A 21,482-nucleotide genomic window follows, 5' to 3' on the forward strand; every position below is an offset into this window, starting at 1 on the left:
GGTAGAAAATATGGCGGTTTTTTAAAGTCCTCTGCTCATCCAGTCCTCCCAGGTGCGTTGGAGGGGCAGGGCGAGGGGCGAGCTGGGGGGTTTTTTTCAGGTGTGGGCGCTGTGTGTGGGGGGGTGGGGTGGGACCGAGGTGCGGACCCCCCCCCCCCCTCACAGCGCCGTAGCCTCCCAGCTCGCTCCCCGCGGAACCTGGCGTCACTTGGTCCCCGTGTGCACAGTGCTGACGGTGGAGGGGCGTGGCCTGAGCTGCTCCGCCCCCACGGGGGGGAGGACCGCCCCTACAGACGACAGGGCCCCCGCGGGGTTGGAGGCTGCCGACTCCAGACTACAGGGGGTGGGGGGTGCCGGAGTACCTGTTCAGAAACAACAGGAGGGCACAGCATGGAGCATTATGGGAAGGAGACACACAAGCCCACCAACTGCCGCACAGCCATCGCCCTTAGCAACAGAACAGCAGGGCCCTGTGATGTTAGCACAGGGGGCTAATTCCACACTACAGAGGCAGGAGCTACAGAGCAATGCCCTGAAAGAGCCGAAACAGACACAAGCAAAGACAGAGAGCCTTGAACGTGAGACCACCCCTGCAAAGAGCAGAAGTAACCTGGACAAAGCAGGAGGGCGGCCATTTTGTGATCCAAACACTCATTCAACAAGTAGGATTTCCACAGAGTATCCCCGCTGAAGGGTTTGAAATTGAAGATTCTACTTCCTTGACGACCATTGTTTAATTAAGATGAGTATGAGAATAAGAAAGAGAGCCGATGGACCACAGGTGGAGTTTTATAAGAAGCTAACATACTGTTCACTCTGTCTCTTCCACTTTGGGCCTGTTTTGTTCACTCTGCACACCTTTTCAGACTTTTAGCAATCGTCAGTGAACAGTTAGTAAACACAAACTGAGGCAAACTGAGGTAGACGGCCTTGTCCCCTACAGTAATACCAACACAGTGACATCCGACACACACACAGAACTCCAGCGTTGCCCAGTAAATCATTCAACTGAACACAAAACACCCAGACACATTCCAAGACAGCGTACTCGCGCCAAAGAAGTGTCACACCGTTATATCTATTTGCATCAGACCACGTGCATTTCAAGCTAACATCGAGCTCTATAGTATGGAATGACCGGTTCAACAGCAGTATATTATTTTAGTACCAACTGAAGAAATATAAGCCAGCCATAAGCACATGAAATCCCTGGAATTTTCCATGGGATAACCTGTTTATTCCGGTGGTGTTTTAATGGCCGCCCGGGGGAGGTTGTGCATTAGCGAATTAGCCCAGTGTTTTTAGGTACCGAGTGTGCTTCTGGAAGGACACAGGCAGATCCTGTTACAGGTACTGTATTGAGCACTGGCGAAATTGGGTTTATGTGCCCGACACCGCCATTGCAGGCACTGGGGAGGGGGGGTTTGGGGGTCAGGTTGCACCCGGGCCAGCTTAGGCTGATTCACTGGACTGGTATCTGGGCCAGATTGTCCCTGGTAGGTTGCCTAATTGACCACAGAGAAAGCCTCTCACAAACAGACAGAAATGTTTCGGGACACATTAGGAGTGAAGACATATTTCCCAGAAAGACCACGTTGTTGTGAGGCATCGGGAGGATGCTGTAAGCTGTAAGAAATGCTACCGGCTGCAATGAGCTGCTGTGAGCTGGGATGGGATGTTGTTGTTGTGGAAGATGTATTCATGTTGTTACTGTGGAAGATGTATGTGTTTTCAGTGGAGGGGAGTTATGTTAAAGATAGTAACTGGAATATGCTGGTTTTGTTAGTTTAGTTAATCAGGTGGCTGGCTTATTTTGGGTTTGATAAATTAATTAATGATAGAAGCTTTTTTATGCTGGTTTTGATTGGTTGGTTAATGATGGAAGCTGGTTTATGCTGGTTTTTATTGGTTGGTTAATGACGGAACCTGGCTTATGCTTGTTTTGTTACTGTATTTCATGGGATCGGATGTTGGTTGGTTGGTTAATGATGAAAGCGGAGTAATGTTTGTTTGGCCTGGTCCATGGGGAGTTGTGAGGGCAGGACTTACAGTCCTTCCGGGGTGTGGTGGTGGCGGTGGTGGTGACGGCCGTGGTGGAGTCTGTGGACGGGCTCTTGATGTGTGCTGCATTCTGGTTCTGGTTCTGGTTCTGGTTTTGGTTCTGGTTCTGGTTCCGGTTGTGGCTCGGGTGGTTAGCGCTGTCTATGCTGCTGCTCAGCTGCAGTCTCCTCATGTGACGCACCACTGCAGTGGCGTTGAAGGCTTGCTACGAGTGCGAGAGAGAGACACGGGGAGTGAGGACAGGAGCGAGGGCAGAGAGATAAATACTGTAACTGTACTTCTACACATTTTCTATTGTGGTTTCCTTTACAATTATTAATCAGTCATCAAAGTTAGACTATATAGTGCTCACTGTTAATCTGTTCATTATTCACAAATTGAATTGAATTTCTTATTTAGCTGAGCAGACTAAGCAGGGGACAATCCCCCTGGGAGCAATGTGGGGTTAAGGGCCTGGCTCAAGGGCCCAACAGCTTATCGTGGCTACACTGGGGCTTGAACCACCAACCTTCCGGGTCCCAGTCATGTACCTTAGGCTACAAGATGCCCCAACGTACAAATGTATTACCTGTCAGAGAAGCATTTAGAGTTTGAATTTAACTTGAGATAGAGTTCAGTCACAGTATCTGCCCTGACCCTGGAAGGTTGTTGGTTCTGGGCCCAGAAGACCCCTGTAGAGGGGGTTTGCTTCAATAGTTTACATCAAGGTGCTTCAAACTGCAGGAATAGAGCCAACCGTATGGTCCACCTAGCTTTTGGCTCACACACGTCCTTGCACAGAGAGATTTAATGTAGGTGTCACACAAGATAAGAACAGATGGCAAAGGAATCATACCATGACTATGCAGAAAAGTGAAGAAGAGTCCATCAAACAGTCTGGCAACCAGACGGCCCCTACAGCCACCAAATTTGTTTTGTTTTTTTCAGTCTACCATGGTTTGGAATTTCAACAGAATGCAGCACAATTAATCACAGGGCTCTTGTCCATAAATCCAGAAAAAAGAGGAGCCAGTTTAATTTCTAACATCGTCAGACCCCTCACAACAAGCACTTACCCTCCATTTGCTCTTAGCGAAGTTCTTCTTGATCTGTCGACTGACGGACTCGTGGATATTCTTGCAAAGAGCAGTGTCCCCAGCGATCCTAAGAAAAATAATAACAAAACAACAAATTTGAGCCCTTAATGCAGTAATATGTCATTAATTATAATCACTACTGCAATCTACAGAGAAAACAGAAGGAAAAAATGTTTTGGAATGATATACAGTGCCAACGGAAAGTATTCACTCCGCTTAATTTTTTCCACATTTTGTTATGTTACAGTCTTATTCTACCAGGACTCTTCCTAGAGCTGGCCCCCCGGCCAAACTGAGAAATCGGGGGAGAAGGGTCGTGGTCGGGAAGGTGACCAAGGACCCAATGGTCACTCTGACAGAGCTCCAGCGTTTGTCGGTGGAGATGGGAGAACCTTCCAGAAGGTCAACGATCTCTGCAGCACTCCACCAATCAGGCCTTTATGGTAGATTGCCCAGATGGAAGCCACTCCTCAGTAAAAGGCACATGACAGCCTGCTTGGAGTTTGCCAAAAGGCACCTAAAGGACTCTCAGACCATGAGAAACAAGATTCTCTGGTCTGATGAAACCAAGATTGAACTCTTGGCCGGAATGCCAAGCGTCACGTATGGAAGAAACCAGGCACCTCTCATCACCTGGCCAATACCATCCCTACAGTTAAGCATGGTGGTGGCAGCATCATGCTGTGGGGATGTTTTTCAGCGGCAAGAACTGGGAGATTAGTCAGGATCAAGGGAAAGATGAATGGAGCAAAGTACAGGGAGATCCTTGATGAAAACCTGCTCCAGAGCACTCAGGACCTCAGACTGGGGTGAAGGTTCACCTTCCAACAGGACAAGGACCCTACGCACAGAGCCAATATAATGCAGGAGTGGCTTCGGGACAAGTCTGTCAATGTCCTTGAGTGGCCCAGCCAGAGCCCGGACTTGAACCCGATCGAGCATCTCTGGAAAGACCTGAAAATAGCTGTGCAGCGGCCCTCCCCAGAGCTTGAGAGGCTCTTGAGAGGATCTGCAGAGAAGAATGGGTGAAATACCCCAAATACAGGTGTGCCAAGCTTGTGGCATCATACCCAAGAAGACTTGAGGCAGTAATCGCTGCCAAAGGTGGCTCAATGGTACATGTGGCATTTCAGTTTTTTATTTTTAATACATTTGAAAAAATGTCTAAAAAACCTTTTTTTGGGTATCGTGAGTAAATTGCTGAGGAAAAAACATGAATTTAATCAATTTTCGAATAAGGCTGTAACATAACAAAATGTGGAAAAAGAGAAGCGGAGTGAATACTTTCCACAGGCACTGTACTGTAAAACCAAACTATGTCTTGGGAGGCAAACAGAAGCCACTATTCTCTGCTAAGACAGCCCACTAATCACAGCCTCACTGTGACGGCCATGAAGCTTAAAAACGTTGTAGCACCAGACCCCCTGCCTCTCTGCTGTTGACTATATATTTCCCTTTGGACAGAAAGCCAGAGGCTTGTGTTCAGTCAACACATGCCCTTAACATAATCCCTGCAAGCGTCAGTTCCTTTCCTTCACAAACCTCTTCAGCCAGTTCGCCGATCAACAACAACAAATAAGACAGATTGTGAAGAAAACACTACACTTGTTTTTATTTGGAGGTCAAAGTTATGGACATCTGTTGACTGACTCCTGATGGAGCTGGACTGGCAGCTCATAACTATGTGCTCACACAGTGTTTCGAAACAGCATGCAGCTCTTGATCTATAAAAACCACAGACGAAGCTCTGAAGGCTAGACTCTGGGCCCGAGTTTCCCGCTGGTCTGGGATAACAAGCTGGATGAAATCAAGACAATACCGGCTAATAAGCAAAATCCAAAGCCACTGAACACAGCACAGTACTTTACAGCACAATTACTACCCTGTAACAGCCCAGCAGACTCGTTAGATCTCAATCCAAGCCAATTTCTCATTTCTGATTAAAATAATAAGAAATTAAACCACATAACAGGCTGTGAGTTGTGGCAGAAGTAACTGTTCCATTCCAACATCTAATTCGCTCTTGGCTACTTATGCTCTGTAGCGCCCCCTAGGCTACTTAATTTTGCTCTGCCACATCCTACACTTTAATAAGCTTTGGTTCTAGTATTACAATCTCAGAATGGCAAAGAATGTAATTTTAGGATCCAAGCACACTTACTGATGTGAGGTAGGTTAACAAACCTTACAGTTTGAGTTCACAATGCGGTTTTAATGATGTACCGCAAAATATATCAAAATAATCGTATTGCAGTTTTAACAAAGTGCTGAGTAAGAAAGTCCCACGCTCTCTACCAACAGTTCACCAGTTTATGACAGCGGCCCTTCCACACCACTGCCATGTAATAACAAAACACTGGTAATGGAAATGACTTTGCAAAATGCATGTTTAAATTTGGGAAAAATTATTTTCTCTGATAGCTCAGCATCAAACTTGAGTGTGCATTCATTGCTCCTCTGTAGAGTGTGAGTTTCTGTTCATTTCCACTTTAAACTGCATAATAGCACTTCTTTGGTGTTGACTTCCGTGTTTTGGAGCAGGGCACATTTCCCAGGCAGCAGATCAACCTCATGGTGTCATTCCCATCATGCTATCGACCCAGCGTGTCTGACTCATTAGCTTTGTCACGACAGCTCTGCGGAATATAACTGTAATTTGTGATTAGTGTGCTAGAATCCTTGATGTGTCGCTAAGCACACCAGAGGCTAATTGGGACACGTTCATTCAGCAGATTTTCTTTTCCCCCGCCCAGGAGAGCTGACCTCACCGAAGACATTTGGACCCCATGAGCTTCATTAATTGGGCAAAGCGTATTCGAGGAGCGCTCACACCCTGATGGTGACGCTTTCACAACATATTTATTAATAACACATTCCCAATGCGTTCACGGTGCGCTGGAAGACTGCTTCACGTTCAAAGCGTATCTAAATCAAGTTTGTTACAGAGCTTTTTCAGTGCATTAGTTACTATTAAGTTATGTTTTTGCAGTGAAGGACATGTTATGAGATTTGGTCACTGTATAATAGGGTTTGAGGATTTATGGGGTATTTCGACCATATGAACAAAGATAGTGTTGTCTGAAATGGACTCACCAGGGGTGCCGCAGAGCCTGGTCACAGGTGTACCTCTTAGCAGGGTCTTTCTCCATTAAGCTGCTGATGAAATCTTTTGCTGTAAAACACATGAACACATCTCTGTTTGTTACAACCTCATGTGAATAGAACTGCCCTCAGTCTCAGACACACACAACACACACACAGACAACATGCACAGACACACACAACACACACACAGACAACATGCACAGAAGACACACACAAACAACACGCACACCCACACACACAGATACAGATACAGATACAGATGCAGATGCAGATGCACACAGGCACCCACACACGGGTACACACAGGCACACACACACACAGGCAAGGCACACAGGCACACACACACACACACACAAACACAAACAGACACACACACACACAGATACATACAGTACACACAGAGCACACACGCGCACACGCAGGCACACACACACACACACACACACACACACACACACACACACACACACACACACACACACACACACACACACACACACACCAGAAAAGCATGTAAAAATAACTGTTAAGATTAGAAATCTCTGGGCAGTCGTGACACGTCGACTCGTGTTTGTTTAACAAATACATGGTTGATTTGTCAGAGCTCTTTTCCTGTAAACCAAGGGGCCCTTATTCACGCTTTACTGGCAGTCAGAGGGGAGAGGTATGTGAGTGACTGCGTCTGCTCCGGGACGGGCCCCTGCAGGCTACTGGCGCGGGGCCAGGGTATGGGGCCAGCATGGCCCCCACATTGCGGCCCCCACATTTGGGCTCAGATCTGTAGGGTCTGGATCGGCGATCCTGGCGACCTCTCCCCTCAGCATTCCAGCGGAGTGAGGGAGGCGGTATGCAAACCACATGGATCAGAACGGTTTGGACGTCTGGGGAGCGCGCTCAGAAAGGGCTCTACACTACACTGACAGGATTATTAAAATACAGATCAGTCTCATTCATGCCTGCATGATAAACATATGTCATTCGCTCTCATAATAGCAATGCCATCGACAGCATCGTTCAATACACATGCATGGCACAAGCCTCTCACAACAGAGCTCAACAGTGTATCTGATGACTCGAATGAAACGGCAAAACTAACACAACACAAACTGCCAGCCATGATAATCACACTCCAACTTCTAGATAGCTTTGCAGTTTTCTGAGAGAACGACAGTCTAATGATAATATTCAAAAGTGCATTAAATCACAAATAATGCATTGTCCCAACTCTGACTACAAAACTGCAACAATAGCCAGGATGCTGCGGCTAAGAGCAAAACATTGCATTAGCCAGCTCTGGGTGAATTAAATAGACTCTAAATGGCTAGTCTATGTATTTAAAGCTATAATATGTTATTTTGTACTTTGTTTTATGGTTTTTCTGCTCGCAGCAAGTATTTACAGTACAAAGGGCAGTGGATATGTACTGACAAATCATACGCTAACAAGAAACAGAAAAATACTCCTTTTACAGAATCACACATGCAAGCAAATACACATTTGTACACCCCACTCGTTCCGCAGAGCTCACCTGAATCGGATATGTCATCCCAGTAGGGGGCGTCAAACTCATAGTCGGCCTTCAGGATCTGCTCAAAAAGCTTGGAGTCGTTCTCATCGTAGAACGGCGGGTAGCCACACAAGCTATTTGACAGAAAGTGCGGTTAAAACTGAGAACAAGGCCAATCACAGTGAGCTGGCTCTTCATCTGTAAACACTTTCAGGTTGTCCCTTTGAGTCGGACATTGCAACTGAATTTATTTTCAGTCAGAATGGTAGGTCAAAGGTCACAGGTGAGAATTCCAGGTAGCGCATTAGACAGAATAGATAATGTCTGTAACATAAAACTGCAGCTACTTTTAAAAAAATTTTGCACCACAATAATGTGGTTGTTATACAAAGACACAATTTAACCCAAATAAACAATATCGGAGATGAGCTTTGCGAGTTAAATATGGGGCAAATCATTTGGAGCCGTTCCATTTTGCCCAGAAAACATAGAACTTTAAGCTTCTCAAACCTCTCACTACTATGACGGAACTAATTCTGCAGCAGAGATTTGGTTAAATATATAAACTGTATTAAAATTCCTTTCTCGCTGCATACACACGCAAAGAGAGAATTCTACATCCTCCCAATTTTCCGCTTCATTTTGGCAATATCGGGTTTGTATTTCTTTTATGCTCTCATGTTCCAACCGTCGTCCATTTCAGATTCCAAACCCGGTTTGTTTGTGAAGGAATTAATCATTTCAGCCGATTACCAAAAGCAATCTTCACACCTGATAGGAGCCTAACCGTGCATGAGACCCTGATTCGTCAGGGCCTAAAGGTTCCACTAATCACTCCAGCATCTTTGAGGGACAAATTAGTAGGGACATTCAGAAACGGTAATTTGAGAGAAGACGAACAATGCGACATAAACTCAAATATTCATCCTTTTGATTTTCCCAGGGCTTTGTTAAGAATCCCTCACTGCCGGTCTGATCACTGCTAGTTTCAATGTTTTCTGGGGCACAGCCCAGTGTAATGGAGGTACTATTATCATTTTGCTGTTAGTATTATGAGGACAAGAGAAAATAATTGTGCAGGGAGCGTCAGTGATGTATTTGTTACACGTTTCTACAGATACTGGCAATCCATTTACTGAAAAAAATATTCAACATTGCTTAAATGTACCGAGAGCCTGATTTGTATGACTTTTGGAACATCAAACAAGAGCATACTTTTAACAGAAAATTTCAGTATATTTTCCTCAAATTGAATCTGACTCTTTTGGATTCCAAGATGTAAATAATCATCACCATATTAGTGCCAAACTGGGATGAACAATATCTGAAAACAAATCAACATATTTACAGAGCAACCTGTCAGCAGCATGCTGTGCTTGAAGCATTTATCTCCATCTTCATTTTGTGTCGTTCCCAAAATAAATCTTAAAAATGTCAGCCAGAACTGAACCATCACACCCGTTTTCCGATGAAAAGATTCACCAGCATATCTCTGATGGAAATGTGTCTTGGTCAATAGAGAACACATCATCTTCAAAGACCCGCAGCACATCGAGAACACCCTCAGCATCACTTTGAGCAACTCTTTCATAAATCTGCCATATTCAATAATGCTACTTTTAAAGGAGTTTGGACCTTTGAGAACTTATTATGAGCAGTAATAGAAAGAGAAGTCTAGATCTAGAGTAAGAAAATAACAATTTCCAGACGGAAAGAAATGTTTTTCACACATCATATGCAGGGTCACCTGGACCCCTCCTGTTGATTGGTTGACATGTGACCTACTGCATGACTTAATAAATCAATTTATAGCTCTCTATCCCTGTGTCATTTGACCTTTGACCTGTTTTAGTCATATCCTGCAGCATATTTCCCAGTGCTCTAGATTTGCCCTAAGCCTATGTAGGGCACAGCAAATAGCCACTGCTTTAAAGGTGAAAGTATAGCCTTAACAATACGACAGGCCTGCACAGCTCTTACCATGGTTGCCAAGACAACTATATGATATACAGTATACCGCCATCATGATTTTCACGCTCTGTCATGTATTTGCTTTTGTCCACAAATCCACTTTACACGGAAGTCAAATATTGACCTGTATACTGTATAGTTACTACTTCAACAGCTTACTGGTTGTCACACTGTTTTTAAATTGCACTTTCCACGCTCTTAACAGGACAATAATAGCCCTATTTATTTTCTATGTAAAGGGGAAAACGTCTTCTCACAGATTCTATCCAAGGGCTCCCTGATACACTGTGTTCTGTTCTTTCTATGTGTCTAGCCTCAGGCCAAGCACCACCTGCCAGACTGTTTAGAGTACAACAATTACAGGCTCAAAATCCAAGTGCACAATGACCATACACTTAAACGGCTGGAGGTAAACATGGGTGGAAAAGCAGGCTTCAGCTGCATCACAGGCCACAACTAGCAATAGAATGGAGCTTAGAGCTACACGCAAAGTAACACACAGAGGAGAGTAAGGAGAGAGTGGGGTGAGAGAAAGAAAGAGAGAGGGAGACAGAGAGAGAGAGAAGGGGGGGGAGAAAGGGAGAGAGGGAGGAGAGGGGGAGAGAGAGACAAAAATTTGATTCCCCTTTATTTTAGCACTTAATGGAGACAAACAATTCTTTACTTTAATTATTACTCAACATTTCACAAATAAACTTCAAGAGGAAAATCCAAGAGATGTAAAGAGAGTAATAGAGAGAGAGAGGAAGAAAGGGAGATTCTCCATTATTTGGTCAAAATACTGCATACTTGAGCAGCCAGACTACAGTTGTGGGAGACAAACTTAGTTTCCAATTTTCCTTAGAAATTAAAGTTGAATCTTAGGAATCAAACACTGTTATTGTGACCTCAACCGACTGTAATTAATCATACTTCTGACTGCCCAGAAGGAGAGGAAATGCAGCCAAATGTCAAGTGCGAACTCCAGCTGAGTATCTTTAACTATAATAGAGCACATCTTGCTCCATAAAACGCATATAAATTATCTTTAGTGGATTATCTTTATTAGTGGACTTAACAATGACCATTTTCCTCCTGAGAGGTTCCTCCCTCTCTTTATCCAAACACAATTGATACAAAACAAGCCCCATTGTTTATTCAGCATTGGGAAACACTGGTCCCACTTGGAGGGGAGAGGGGGGAGTGAGAGACCCAAACTGGGGACAGGAGGAAGGGGTCAGAAGGGGTCAGAACCAGCGTGTAAGGTCCGGTGGTTCAGAGGGCTCTTTCCACTCGTTTATTTTTTACCTTGTATCCTTTCCTCACATTCTTACCCAGCTCCTAAGCTGCACCCAATGGAGGACGCAAGGAAAGTACACAAGGAAAAGACACAAGGACAGGTATTGAAGAAAAGGGTATTGGGAAAAATGGAACGTCATTGCCAGCTCTTTCCATGTCAAACGCAAACATGGCAAACGGGGAGCGGAGGATCCACAGGTCCATCACTTCACGTCATGAATTCTGAAAAAATACTTCTGCAAAGGACGTGCTCGCGTTTCCTTGCTCGGGCATCCTTCAGGAGCCTCCTAGCTCCTTCAAGGGGCGTTTTTAATGGGGTGGAAACTCGGAAAATCCTTAAAGATGGCGGACCTCAGTCGACTTCCGGGTCAACCAAGCACCGAGGACGGATTAAAGAAACGAGTATAATGAGCCCGGAGTGTGTGACGAGAGGGGCGGGGTGTACTCACAGGATGTAGGCGATCACGCCGATGGACCAGCAGTCCACCGCCTTGCTGTAGGGCTTCTGGGCCAGCACCTCCGGAGCTGTGAGAGAGAGCACAGGAAGACGCCGAGTGAGAGCGCACAGGGACCGGCGGGTCACTCAGGAAACCATTCCTTCAGCCATGGGGACGGATAACTCCTGGAGAGGAGAACCTCCAGAGTTACTCCATCTGAGCTGCAGCACGCCCCTGGACACGGCACAGAGCGCCAGCGGCTGTTTCACAGCACAACGGGGCCTCGGAGCGGCTTCGAGGATTTCTCTCCAAAACCAGACCCATGTGGAAACCTTTAATAGTGTGGGATTTCCTGTACATCCAAACGCATGTGTGAAAGGCTACTGAGGACAGGATGTGTGTAGTACCTGCAAAACCAGCACATCTGCTAGCTCACTATGAGTGAACTGAACCTGACCTGGATCCCACAGTGCATTTCACCAGCAGGGGAGCACCAATCACTACCTCCCCGAAAGGCATGTCCTATTACTCTCTTTTATTAATTTATTTCTCAAAAGATATTGGTACCCAACATTGGTCTGAATATGGGGCTCCAATTCCCTAATTCGGAATTTCCCATCAGCAACATGCGACTCAGGAGACTCGACATATCCACGGTTCTCCCTCTCTTGATGGATACATAAGGTTTTAATGTAATGTACATCTAAACCACACATAAACAGATATTTTGTTCTACTGTACATTATTATAAAATGGGTTGTTGACTGCTGATTGGCCGAGACCGCATTTTAGTGATTGGAAATCCAATACAGCCATTCAAACGGCCTGTATCACTCCACACACAAACCGTAACAGCACTTATGAAATAACATTACAAAATAAATAAGACTGTGTAATCAATGAAGTGTTTCTATACATTGTAACCCTTTTCTAAAAGCAGTATGGCACCCAAGGCAGTGTGACATTGTGAACACAGTCATGGCTGTAGGGAGCTGCCAGTACACTGCTTCACGTCACACAATCACAGATATGTTGCATTATGCTGCTATTGCTTTAGCATTTCAAATAATCACAGATATGTAGCATTACGCTGCTCTTCTCCCTCTCTCTGCGCGCTCTCCATTCCGTGTCTATTAGCACCCTATCAACAGCAAAGAGAGAGGTCGTTACAGTGGACTAGACTGGACGCGTGACTGCGTTATGGAGTTATGGTCGAGGGAATGACGGGGCTCACAGGAAGCTGTGTCGGTTGTAAGACACAAGGACATATGGAAAGCAGTAACCCAAACTTAACAGCCAGCGAGTTTATTTTCTCAAAGCCCTCAGGAGGCATTCCCATCCAAGGAGCCCTGTGTGTGTGGGCTGTGTGTGTGTGTGTGTGTGTGTATACACAGAAGCATCTGAATTCCAACTGCCTGTGTGTGTGTGTGTACATGTATAAGCATGGAAGCATGTACTGTAGATACACTGGATCACAGGATTCTCCTAAGAAGCCAAAACAACTTGCAGTAAAAACTGTATGTGTAAACGGTACAGCCATGTGTGAGTGGGTGTGCGTGTCACGGCCTATTCACCAGCTGCATATCTGTACTATTTCCGCTGTGCATGCATTGGTGTGTGTGTGTGTGTGTGTGTGTGTAGGTTAAATACTGCAATATGTTTATTCTTCTATGCCAACGTGAGCCCAGTATAAAAACCTGATACAGCCAAAGGCGGTAGCACCTCCGGTCAGAAGCTCGATGGGTAATTGGTCAGTCACGTGATCTCTGGGGTTGATTACTGAGGCTGAGAGAATGCTTGCCATTCCCTTCAACTTGGCTGTCCGCAATTATCGGGGGAAGCCAGCTTCAACCGCTACCTAGCAACAAACACGACCGCACACAAAAACAACGGTGACCATCATCGCAACAATTCAGGCCGCAGCAGACAACTGAGGGTAATGTAATTTTCAGCAAGACAAGTTTTGAACGATAGAAAAAAGCCACAAAAACAAACAAATCAGAGAAATGAAGCGAAATGGTTTCATGGTTGGAGGATTTTCATGGATTTTTCCACCAGCCCGATGTTTAATTTCCAATTAACAAGGGAAAATATTGAGGGTTCCTCGGTTTGATTTTAAAGATGGGTTTATGAACTGTGCCTTTGTTTACAAAAGAAAAAAAAACAGAGTTGAGCTCGGGTCCGTAAAAGGACATGCTGTGTAAACATCAAATGGGGAATTCATTTCATTTTCCAAGTGAGGACGCAACACAATCATCTTTCACTGTTCCATATATAAACCCTTTGAGTGACAGGACTTCACTCTCTGTGAAAGAATACTGGGTTCACCCCAAAGGATACATTTACATTCGCTCGCCATATTTAGAGTGCAGAATATGCTTTTCAGAAATGCACTTCAAAATCCTCCAAGTCTAAACCAAGCATGTACAAGATCCTTGGGGCAACACAGGATATTTGTGTGATTGTAGGCAAGGCCAAGTATTTTGTTATTGCTAAGTCTGGTGTGTTCCGTTACAGCATCTGTTCTCTGTGCTCAAAGGCATTGCACAACTGCCCTTGCCCATCGAGAGGACAAACACACACACAAACACAAACACAAATGCACCAGCAAAAAAACAAACACGCACACACACACACACAAACACAAATACAAACGCACATGCACAAAAACACAACACACACACACACACATACATACATACACAAACACACACACACACACACACACACACACACACACACACACACACACACACACACACAAATGCCCGTACAGACATACACATACATACACACTACACAAAAACGCACACACATGCTCACACATACAGTACACACACACTCATACAGTACACACACAAACAAACACACACACACACACACACACAGAGAGAGAGAGAGAGAGAGAGAGGAGAGAAGGAGGGAGGGAGAGAGAGAGAGAGCGAGAGAGGGAGAGGGAGATGAAGAGGGAGAGAGAGAGAGAGCGAGAGAGAGAGAGAGAGAGAGAGAGAAGGTGGAAGCAGGCCAGGGGATATCTCTCAGCGCGGTGCCCGGGGTGCAGTAAACAGCAGCTCGACTGGCTCGCTCATGCAGCCTCTTATCTCCCAGAATCCAATATCGCCTGCACCTGATTGACTCTGCGCCGCTTGAGGTGGCCATGGTGATGACCCGTCTCCTGACAGACGTGCACACAGAACTCATCCTAGCCTAGGACAGCCTGTGCCTCCTCAGCGCCGTGCAGGAAAGCCTCAAACCATCGCAAATTGGCAAGATGTGCAGTAATTCCTCTGGGATTCATTTTCATTTAAAATGTCTCCGATTCCAATTGGACATGCTGGGTGACTAAACGCAAACAGTAATTGCTAATTTCTCAAAGACGAAAAGCTTGACACAACTGAAATTCTGAATTGATCCCCAGCCCTTTATGCTTTTGTGCTATCTTCTATTAAATAATGCACTGTGGTTTTGGGACTAGTACATCAAATTTTTAAAGAAGTGTTCTGACCATAAATTATTACAGTACACACGTACAACCTCTCTTATTTTCAACCCTGAGGAACATCTCCTTGAAGAGGTATTGGTACTCCTGTATGCACTGGACAGATATACAGGAATATATATATTCTCACAGGACAGGCTACTGTTGAACCGACTGCCTCTCAAAATGGTTTTTAGAGACGGTGTTAAATAGGACAAACAAAACTGAACAATGTTGTTATTGGGCACACAAAAATGACACAGGTTTGAGGTTGAGCCTTATGAATATGTGTAGGTTTGTGTTTGTGTGTGTGTGCATGTATATATGTATGCGCGTGTGTGTGTGTGCGTGCATGAATGTATGTATGCATGTGTGTGTTTGTGTGTGTGTGTGTAAATGTGTGTTCGTATGTATGTATGTATGTGTGTGTGTGTGTGTGTGTGTGTGTGTGTGCGCGTGTGTGTGTGTGTGCATGTATGTATGTATGCATGCATGTATATGTGTGTGCGTGTGTGCGTGCGTGTGCACGTGTGTGTATGTGTGTGTTCGTATGTCTGTATGTGTGCGTGTGTGTGTTTGTATGTACGTGTGTGTGTGTGTGTGCGTGCGTGCATGTGTGTGTTCGTATGTATGTGTGTGTGTGTGTGTGTGCGTGTATGTGTGTGTAAGTATGTATGTATGTGTGTGTGTATGTGTGTGTGCGTGTGTGTTCATGTGGGGGGTTTGACGTATTCATCTGTGAGAAATATGAGCCGAACATCTCTCTCGCTCCCTCATAGCGCTAACTAAATTTTGCGCTCTCGAGGGACTCCTGAACCCCCCTGTCAGGTTTTAATATCAGTCTGGGAGCCTCATCCTTCATCGTCTGAGATAGAGCTGCACTCCCCTCTCTCACAACACAGCATGAAAACCCACCTACAATATCAGATGCTCCGTTTCTGGAGGGCCTTGTGTTTGGAGGCTGGGGGTGGTCCGGCCCCTATTACTGAGACATCAAAGACCCGAGACTCTCTAAGCCGGTCTGGGCTTCCCCCTCTCATTATACACCATCACACCTGTATAAAATTATAGGACTTGCAACACACACAAAGGGCCAAACTCTTGGAGGTCTGCTGCATGCTGGGTATTTGTGATTTGTCGGCTCTGACGTGGCCCTTTCCATTTCAGTCAGCGGTCCACTCAGCCCAATAAAGACTTTGGGGCGAGTGAGATAGAAAGCCTGTCAGTTGTTGCAGTAGGTGGAGAGACTCCAGGTTACATGGTCACGGTTTCACGTCGGTCTTTAGTGTTGGACTGATTCATGATGTGTTCGTACGCCTGACCTCATGTTGGGGTTCAGGAAGGGGCCCGGAATGAAACACAACGGTGTTAGCCGTGACATTAATCACGTTTACTATGAACAACAATGATGTTTGCACTGCAGAAAGGACGACTTCAAATTTACAGCGGAATCGCAGGGTCCAGCGGAACTGGAGGGTCCCCATCTGCAAACCAACCCTAAGTCTTTAAGGGCATTTAAATAAACTTTGCGTTTTATTTATTTTGATAAACCTGGAATCCACATCACACATCCAACCTTGTTCAGTTTCGTTATTATTTAGCTATCATTACTAGTTCTTATTATTATATAATAATGGTTATTATTAAAAGCTCAAATTTTATATGAGCAATATTTAAAATGAAGATAAAAATCAAGTATTGCTATTTTTGTAACTTAACTACATTCATTCTCAAAGAGCACTGAACTCATTCTGACCACATATTGTATATCACCATGGAGATAAATCCTCGTTGCTAAAGCCAAACAGCTAAAGCCAAATGGCGCTGTTCAAAATTATGACTTGGATGGGAAGCCTCCTGGGACAACTATTCTTAGTGGGCCAATCGGAGGGCAGTCTTGCATCTGAGCAAAGCAGTACAATCCCATAATGCCCCAGTGCAGTGATTGGGACACTGTGCTAGGTGAGAGGACATCGTTCTAGTGAAACATGAAACATGAAACATGAAACATGAAACATGAAACATGAAACATGAAACATGAAACCACGATTACCCTGATTCAATTCAATTCAATTGTCTTTGTAATAATACAAATACATTTTATTTCTTTACTTTTCCCAAGCTCAAAGCGCTGTATAGCTCTTTTTACCGTCACAGAGACGCTTCACGTTGGAATTGCGTGGAATCCAAAAAACTGAGTGATTGGGGGGGAAAGAACTCCCTGGCTGGGAAAAAAAACCCTAAAACAGTAGTAAGAATGGGAAGAAATCTCAGAGGGACCTGGCTAAAGAGGGGGAGCCCATCCACTGCTGATTGACTGTGATCTAAAGAACCCATGGGAGGCATACTGACGAGTTCCCTGGCCTTCTGGCCGAATTCCCAACCTAGTTACATCACTCTGGCCATCCGATCATCCTCCTCTTAAATTATCTTAACGAGCCCTTTCCCTCAAACCTCAGCTGAGGAGTCCTCTCCCTTCTGGGCTCTGAGATCTTGGAGATGAAAGGCACTATAAAAAACAGCAATCCATTACATTCATGTCCTGATATTTTACAGAGACAGTTTCCTTTAAGTACCTTTTACACATGAGATGTGTGGGGTGAGAAGTGTAGTAGTACCTGACCATTGCGAAGGTACTTCCTATTCCAGTAACAGAGCCAGTCCAGTGAGCTCCAGTGCGGACATTAATAAAGCACTATTTTATGCCTGGACTCCAAAAGGAGTGGACAAGAATGACATCAGAGCCTTACACCGCTCAGCTACTTTGCTTGTCTTTTTTTAGGCCTGCCTGACAGATAGTGTCAGCCCTCGCCAAATCACCCAAAAAAAATACAGCCGGTCTGTTTTTAATTCAGCAGTTGTACTCGCTACGTAACGGGTTCTATTTTAACAAAGGAATGTGAATTTTTTGGAATTAGATCATTGGGAAGTGCTATTTTTAGGAGCCCAACTCATATTTATGACCTTTTATTGTTTGGAGGCAGGGGATATTTAGTGGTCTGGAAAGTTGTGGATATGTCTGCAGGAGAGAAAGGACCCACACGCACTGATAGCGGACAGAGCCAGGAATCTAGGCGAGGCAAACAGAGCTGGTGAAATGACCATTTAAAGAGAAAAGTACAGACACAGAAGGATTTCTTCATGATGAAGACCTCCATATAAAACTAGTGAGGACATACAGTACCTTTTTTCAGTTTGCTCATTTGTTTATGCTGAGGAGGAAATGAGCTGGGAAGCTACTGCTTTATTACTCCATAAAGTAATGAGGTACACAGGTCTCTGGGTTATTCAAAGACCGTATGTGCCTACAACTGTAAGTGTCTCCGTGTATGCGTATAACACACCACAAACAGAGCTAACAGTTGACAACGGGCAGTGACGCTCAGTAACTGGAGCCCTCCGAGTGAGGCAAGAGCGGCCATGTTGAATAGCTGTCAGTGTATCCAGGTCAAGTTCCAGTGGCCATAGTTATAAATTACATACACATCCTGCTGTGTACCTCTGGGAGTTGAACAAGTTAAACAAACTCCTGCACTGCACTCCAGCAGTTCATCTGCGAGAGCAGCAGGACGCCCTGTTCATTCAATAGTTCATCGGTAAAGAAATTGCCATTCATTTTTTTAAATTAATTTTTACGAATGCTAAATCCTATTTGACGGCAATTGGCAAATCTCGAAATGGGTAAGACAATTTCATTTGTAAAGTGAAAAGTAACAAGCGAGCATGTTCAACTTCAGAGAAAAAAAAAATCTAAGATTTTTAGTATTGGTAAAAGACTCAAACACTTGTTTAGACAGACCTTTTTTTGCAGTGCACTCTGCACTCGGACAGCTGAGCTACGCAGTCACTGCGTCAGAAGAGTGCAGGCAGTCGTCAGAAACCTGATCAGCCGGAGAATCCGCTCGTGTGTGACGAGCTGGACTGACATCCAGGCCAGCTGAAACGTCACCTCCTGGACAGGGATTACGGGGGCCCTCCGCAGGGCCGGGGGGCCAGTCGGTAGACTGCGGTCAGGGTTTGGCAACAGACAGCGGGGCGTATGAATACGCCCAGTGTTTTAGGACGAGCAGTACGATGTTATGTAATGAAACGGCTGCTGTTCACTGAAGCGAAGAGGTATTTGAATCGCACGTATCACTGAAATCAAAGAACAGCAGGGTGAGGTGAGTCAGTGAGCCTGTCGGGAAGAGTGAAAGATTCCAGATGAGAAGCGGGGGCGCGCTAAGTGGAAGGGGCAGACAGGTTGACTTTTCACCTTTTCTCTGGCTTTCGCTCAGAGTCCGCACTGACAGGATGTCGTCCAGCAGCTAATAAAGGTGAGAGATGTGTCACTGTCAGATGGAGATACAAAGCCACATTAAGAGCAGGTGTCGGGGAGACGTGGAGGGCGAGACAAACCGCTATCCGTGAATCAACATGCCCACGCGGACGCCACGAATCCCATTAAAATCTGCCTGCGCTCTCAAAAGCCTGGGAAATAACTGCCCTAATTTATCGCTTCGCGAAAATGGTTCAGGGACAGAGAAAATGGCCCTTCTTTAATGCCTGACAAATACCAACACGGCTGAGCGGAGAAAAGAGTGACAAAGAAGATGGATCTTTTCATCTTTTCATCAAGTACAGAATCGGCAACAAAACGTTCTGCAGGACAGTGCGGGATCAATAATGCACTTGAATTCTGTACTTTCAATGTTTCATTACATTTCATTAATTTATCAACTTGCTTAGTATTCTCATTTATCAGGAGCAGCAGACAGGCCTATTGAGGATACACACATAATGTGTGTGATCAGAATCCTAACACTGCCTACGTGCTACGTACATAAGCCTGCATCAAACATCCGTTTTGTATTCACTTCACAACTACTGAACCACTTCAGGACCCTGCTGAAAAAACTGCTCAAGCTAAGTTTTGAAACAGCTGGTAGCTGGTTGACCAGTTAAGACTAGCTCCCAGCTTGACATGGTTTGACTAGCTCAAGCGACAATATGTTTTCAAATGGCTCAGACAAGCTACAAGCACTAGCTGGGTGACCAGATACCTCAGCTTTATGACCAGCTTGGTCATACTGGTTGACCAGCTCATACCCAGCTAGACCAGCTTATGGTGAGCCAGACCAGCTCAATATTCAAGCTGGTAAAGCTGGCATAGCTGGATTTTTCAGCAGGGGGAGAACATGTGTTCAGCAGTATAGGAACCTTGTATCCCACACATACTTTTTCAGCTACATTTTTGTGTTTTAGCATTGTGAACTAGTTGAGTCCCACCTAGGATTTAAGCTGTGTGTATAACCGACACCCCTGCTCTACGTCAGGATCTTCTCTCAGCTCCACGGTAACGACTGCACCTGGTTTCTCGTCCGGGTATTGTTAGAACGTCCGTTTTCAGGGCCGCCACCGGCAGTCCGCCCTCCCGCTAACAACGCTATCGGGACGCACAGGTGCGGATAAGGCCCTGGTGTGCATGTTCCTCCCGCTAGACGCTGCTCTTCGCTGAGGATTGATTACTGCAGCCCTGCTCCTCTCTCCAGGCTCGGAAAAGGCCCTGCTGGTCCTCAGGGTCCCGTAAACACGAGAGGGAAATACGATTCCAGAGCGTCCGTCACAACTCAGAGACAGAAATACAGCAGCTCCACAACGCGTACACTTACTGACAGCTTCTTACACGCAATCTCCTTTCTTATACAAATAGGCCTACCGCTCATTCATTGGCCAAATATTGCTACTGCCACTTTATAAGAGAAACAGAAGCACCGATTATTCATTTCTGACTGACTACAGACACATAACAGATTGTTCCTCATAGAAATATAACGCGGCTCATTTATTACAGAAATATCAATCAATTAAAGGGATACAAATTTGCCTCATGGATGTATATGTACTGCACAAACACAGCGAGGCTCGGGTGCATTCATCAGGGAGGACTGGTCACACAGCATACATCCAGCGCACAGTGATGAAGACAGAGCAGTCTGCTCAAAATGGGCTCTGTCAAAACGATCCGATGAATAAATAAGCTGTTTTACAGAGTCTACCCGGGTTCACGTGAGGTGATTTTAAAGGAGGCTTTGAGCTGCAGTTCAAACGCGCGGTTAATTGATGGGCCTGAAACAGCGTCGGGTGTGTATTCAGACCGCAGGACAGCTGTTGGTGTTGTTGCTGTGACAGGGAGTACTATAGGACCAGGGCATAATAGAGCAGCGCCATACATATTAAGAAAAACAATGTTACATCGGTTGAGTGCAGTAAGATTAGATACAAGGCTTTGGACCGCCATGTTACCGGGTAAGCAGACTGAACAACACGGGTTGCGGTGGGAAAAGCAGGAGACCATGCGGGGCTGGGCCTGTCAGCGCGTGATAAAGTGGATCTGCAGATCTGTTTTCCGGATGGGCGAGAAAGGGAGAGAGAGGGAGCGATGGTAGAGGGAGGAAGAGAGACAGAGAGAGAGGGAGAGATAGAGAGAGAGGGATGGGTCGTCCCATGGGAAACCACATCTCCTGCACCGAGGAGCTTTTAGCACTCACAGGCATTCTGATACGCAGGATTTTCCTTAGAACCAAAAC

The 21,482-nt window shown here is 45.3% G+C and overlaps 1 protein-coding gene across 3 annotated transcripts in view; it reads right to left on the reverse strand.

Annotated features, from left to right (window-relative positions):
- Window positions 1-204: 204 nt before the first annotated feature.
- camk1da (calcium/calmodulin-dependent protein kinase 1Da) overlaps window positions 205-21,482 on the reverse strand; it is an 87,719-nt gene continuing 66,441 nt past the window's right edge. For all 3 annotated transcript variants that reach the window (XM_061252208.1, XM_061252209.1, XM_061252211.1), the window contains 6 exons: window positions 11,448-11,523; window positions 7,771-7,883; window positions 6,231-6,309; window positions 3,117-3,204; window positions 2,050-2,266; window positions 205-362 (listed from right to left, as the gene is read on the reverse strand). In XM_061252208.1, coding sequence (XP_061108192.1) covers window positions 205-362; window positions 2,050-2,266; window positions 3,117-3,204; window positions 6,231-6,309; window positions 7,771-7,883; window positions 11,448-11,523 — 731 coding nt within the window. The remainder of the gene's footprint in view (window positions 363-2,049; window positions 2,267-3,116; window positions 3,205-6,230; window positions 6,310-7,770; window positions 7,884-11,447; window positions 11,524-21,482) is intronic.

The sequence above is a fragment of the Conger conger genome, chromosome 8, assembly GCF_963514075.1.
Source record: "Conger conger chromosome 8, fConCon1.1, whole genome shotgun sequence".
Classification (NCBI taxonomy): domain Eukaryota; kingdom Metazoa; phylum Chordata; class Actinopteri; order Anguilliformes; family Congridae; genus Conger; species Conger conger.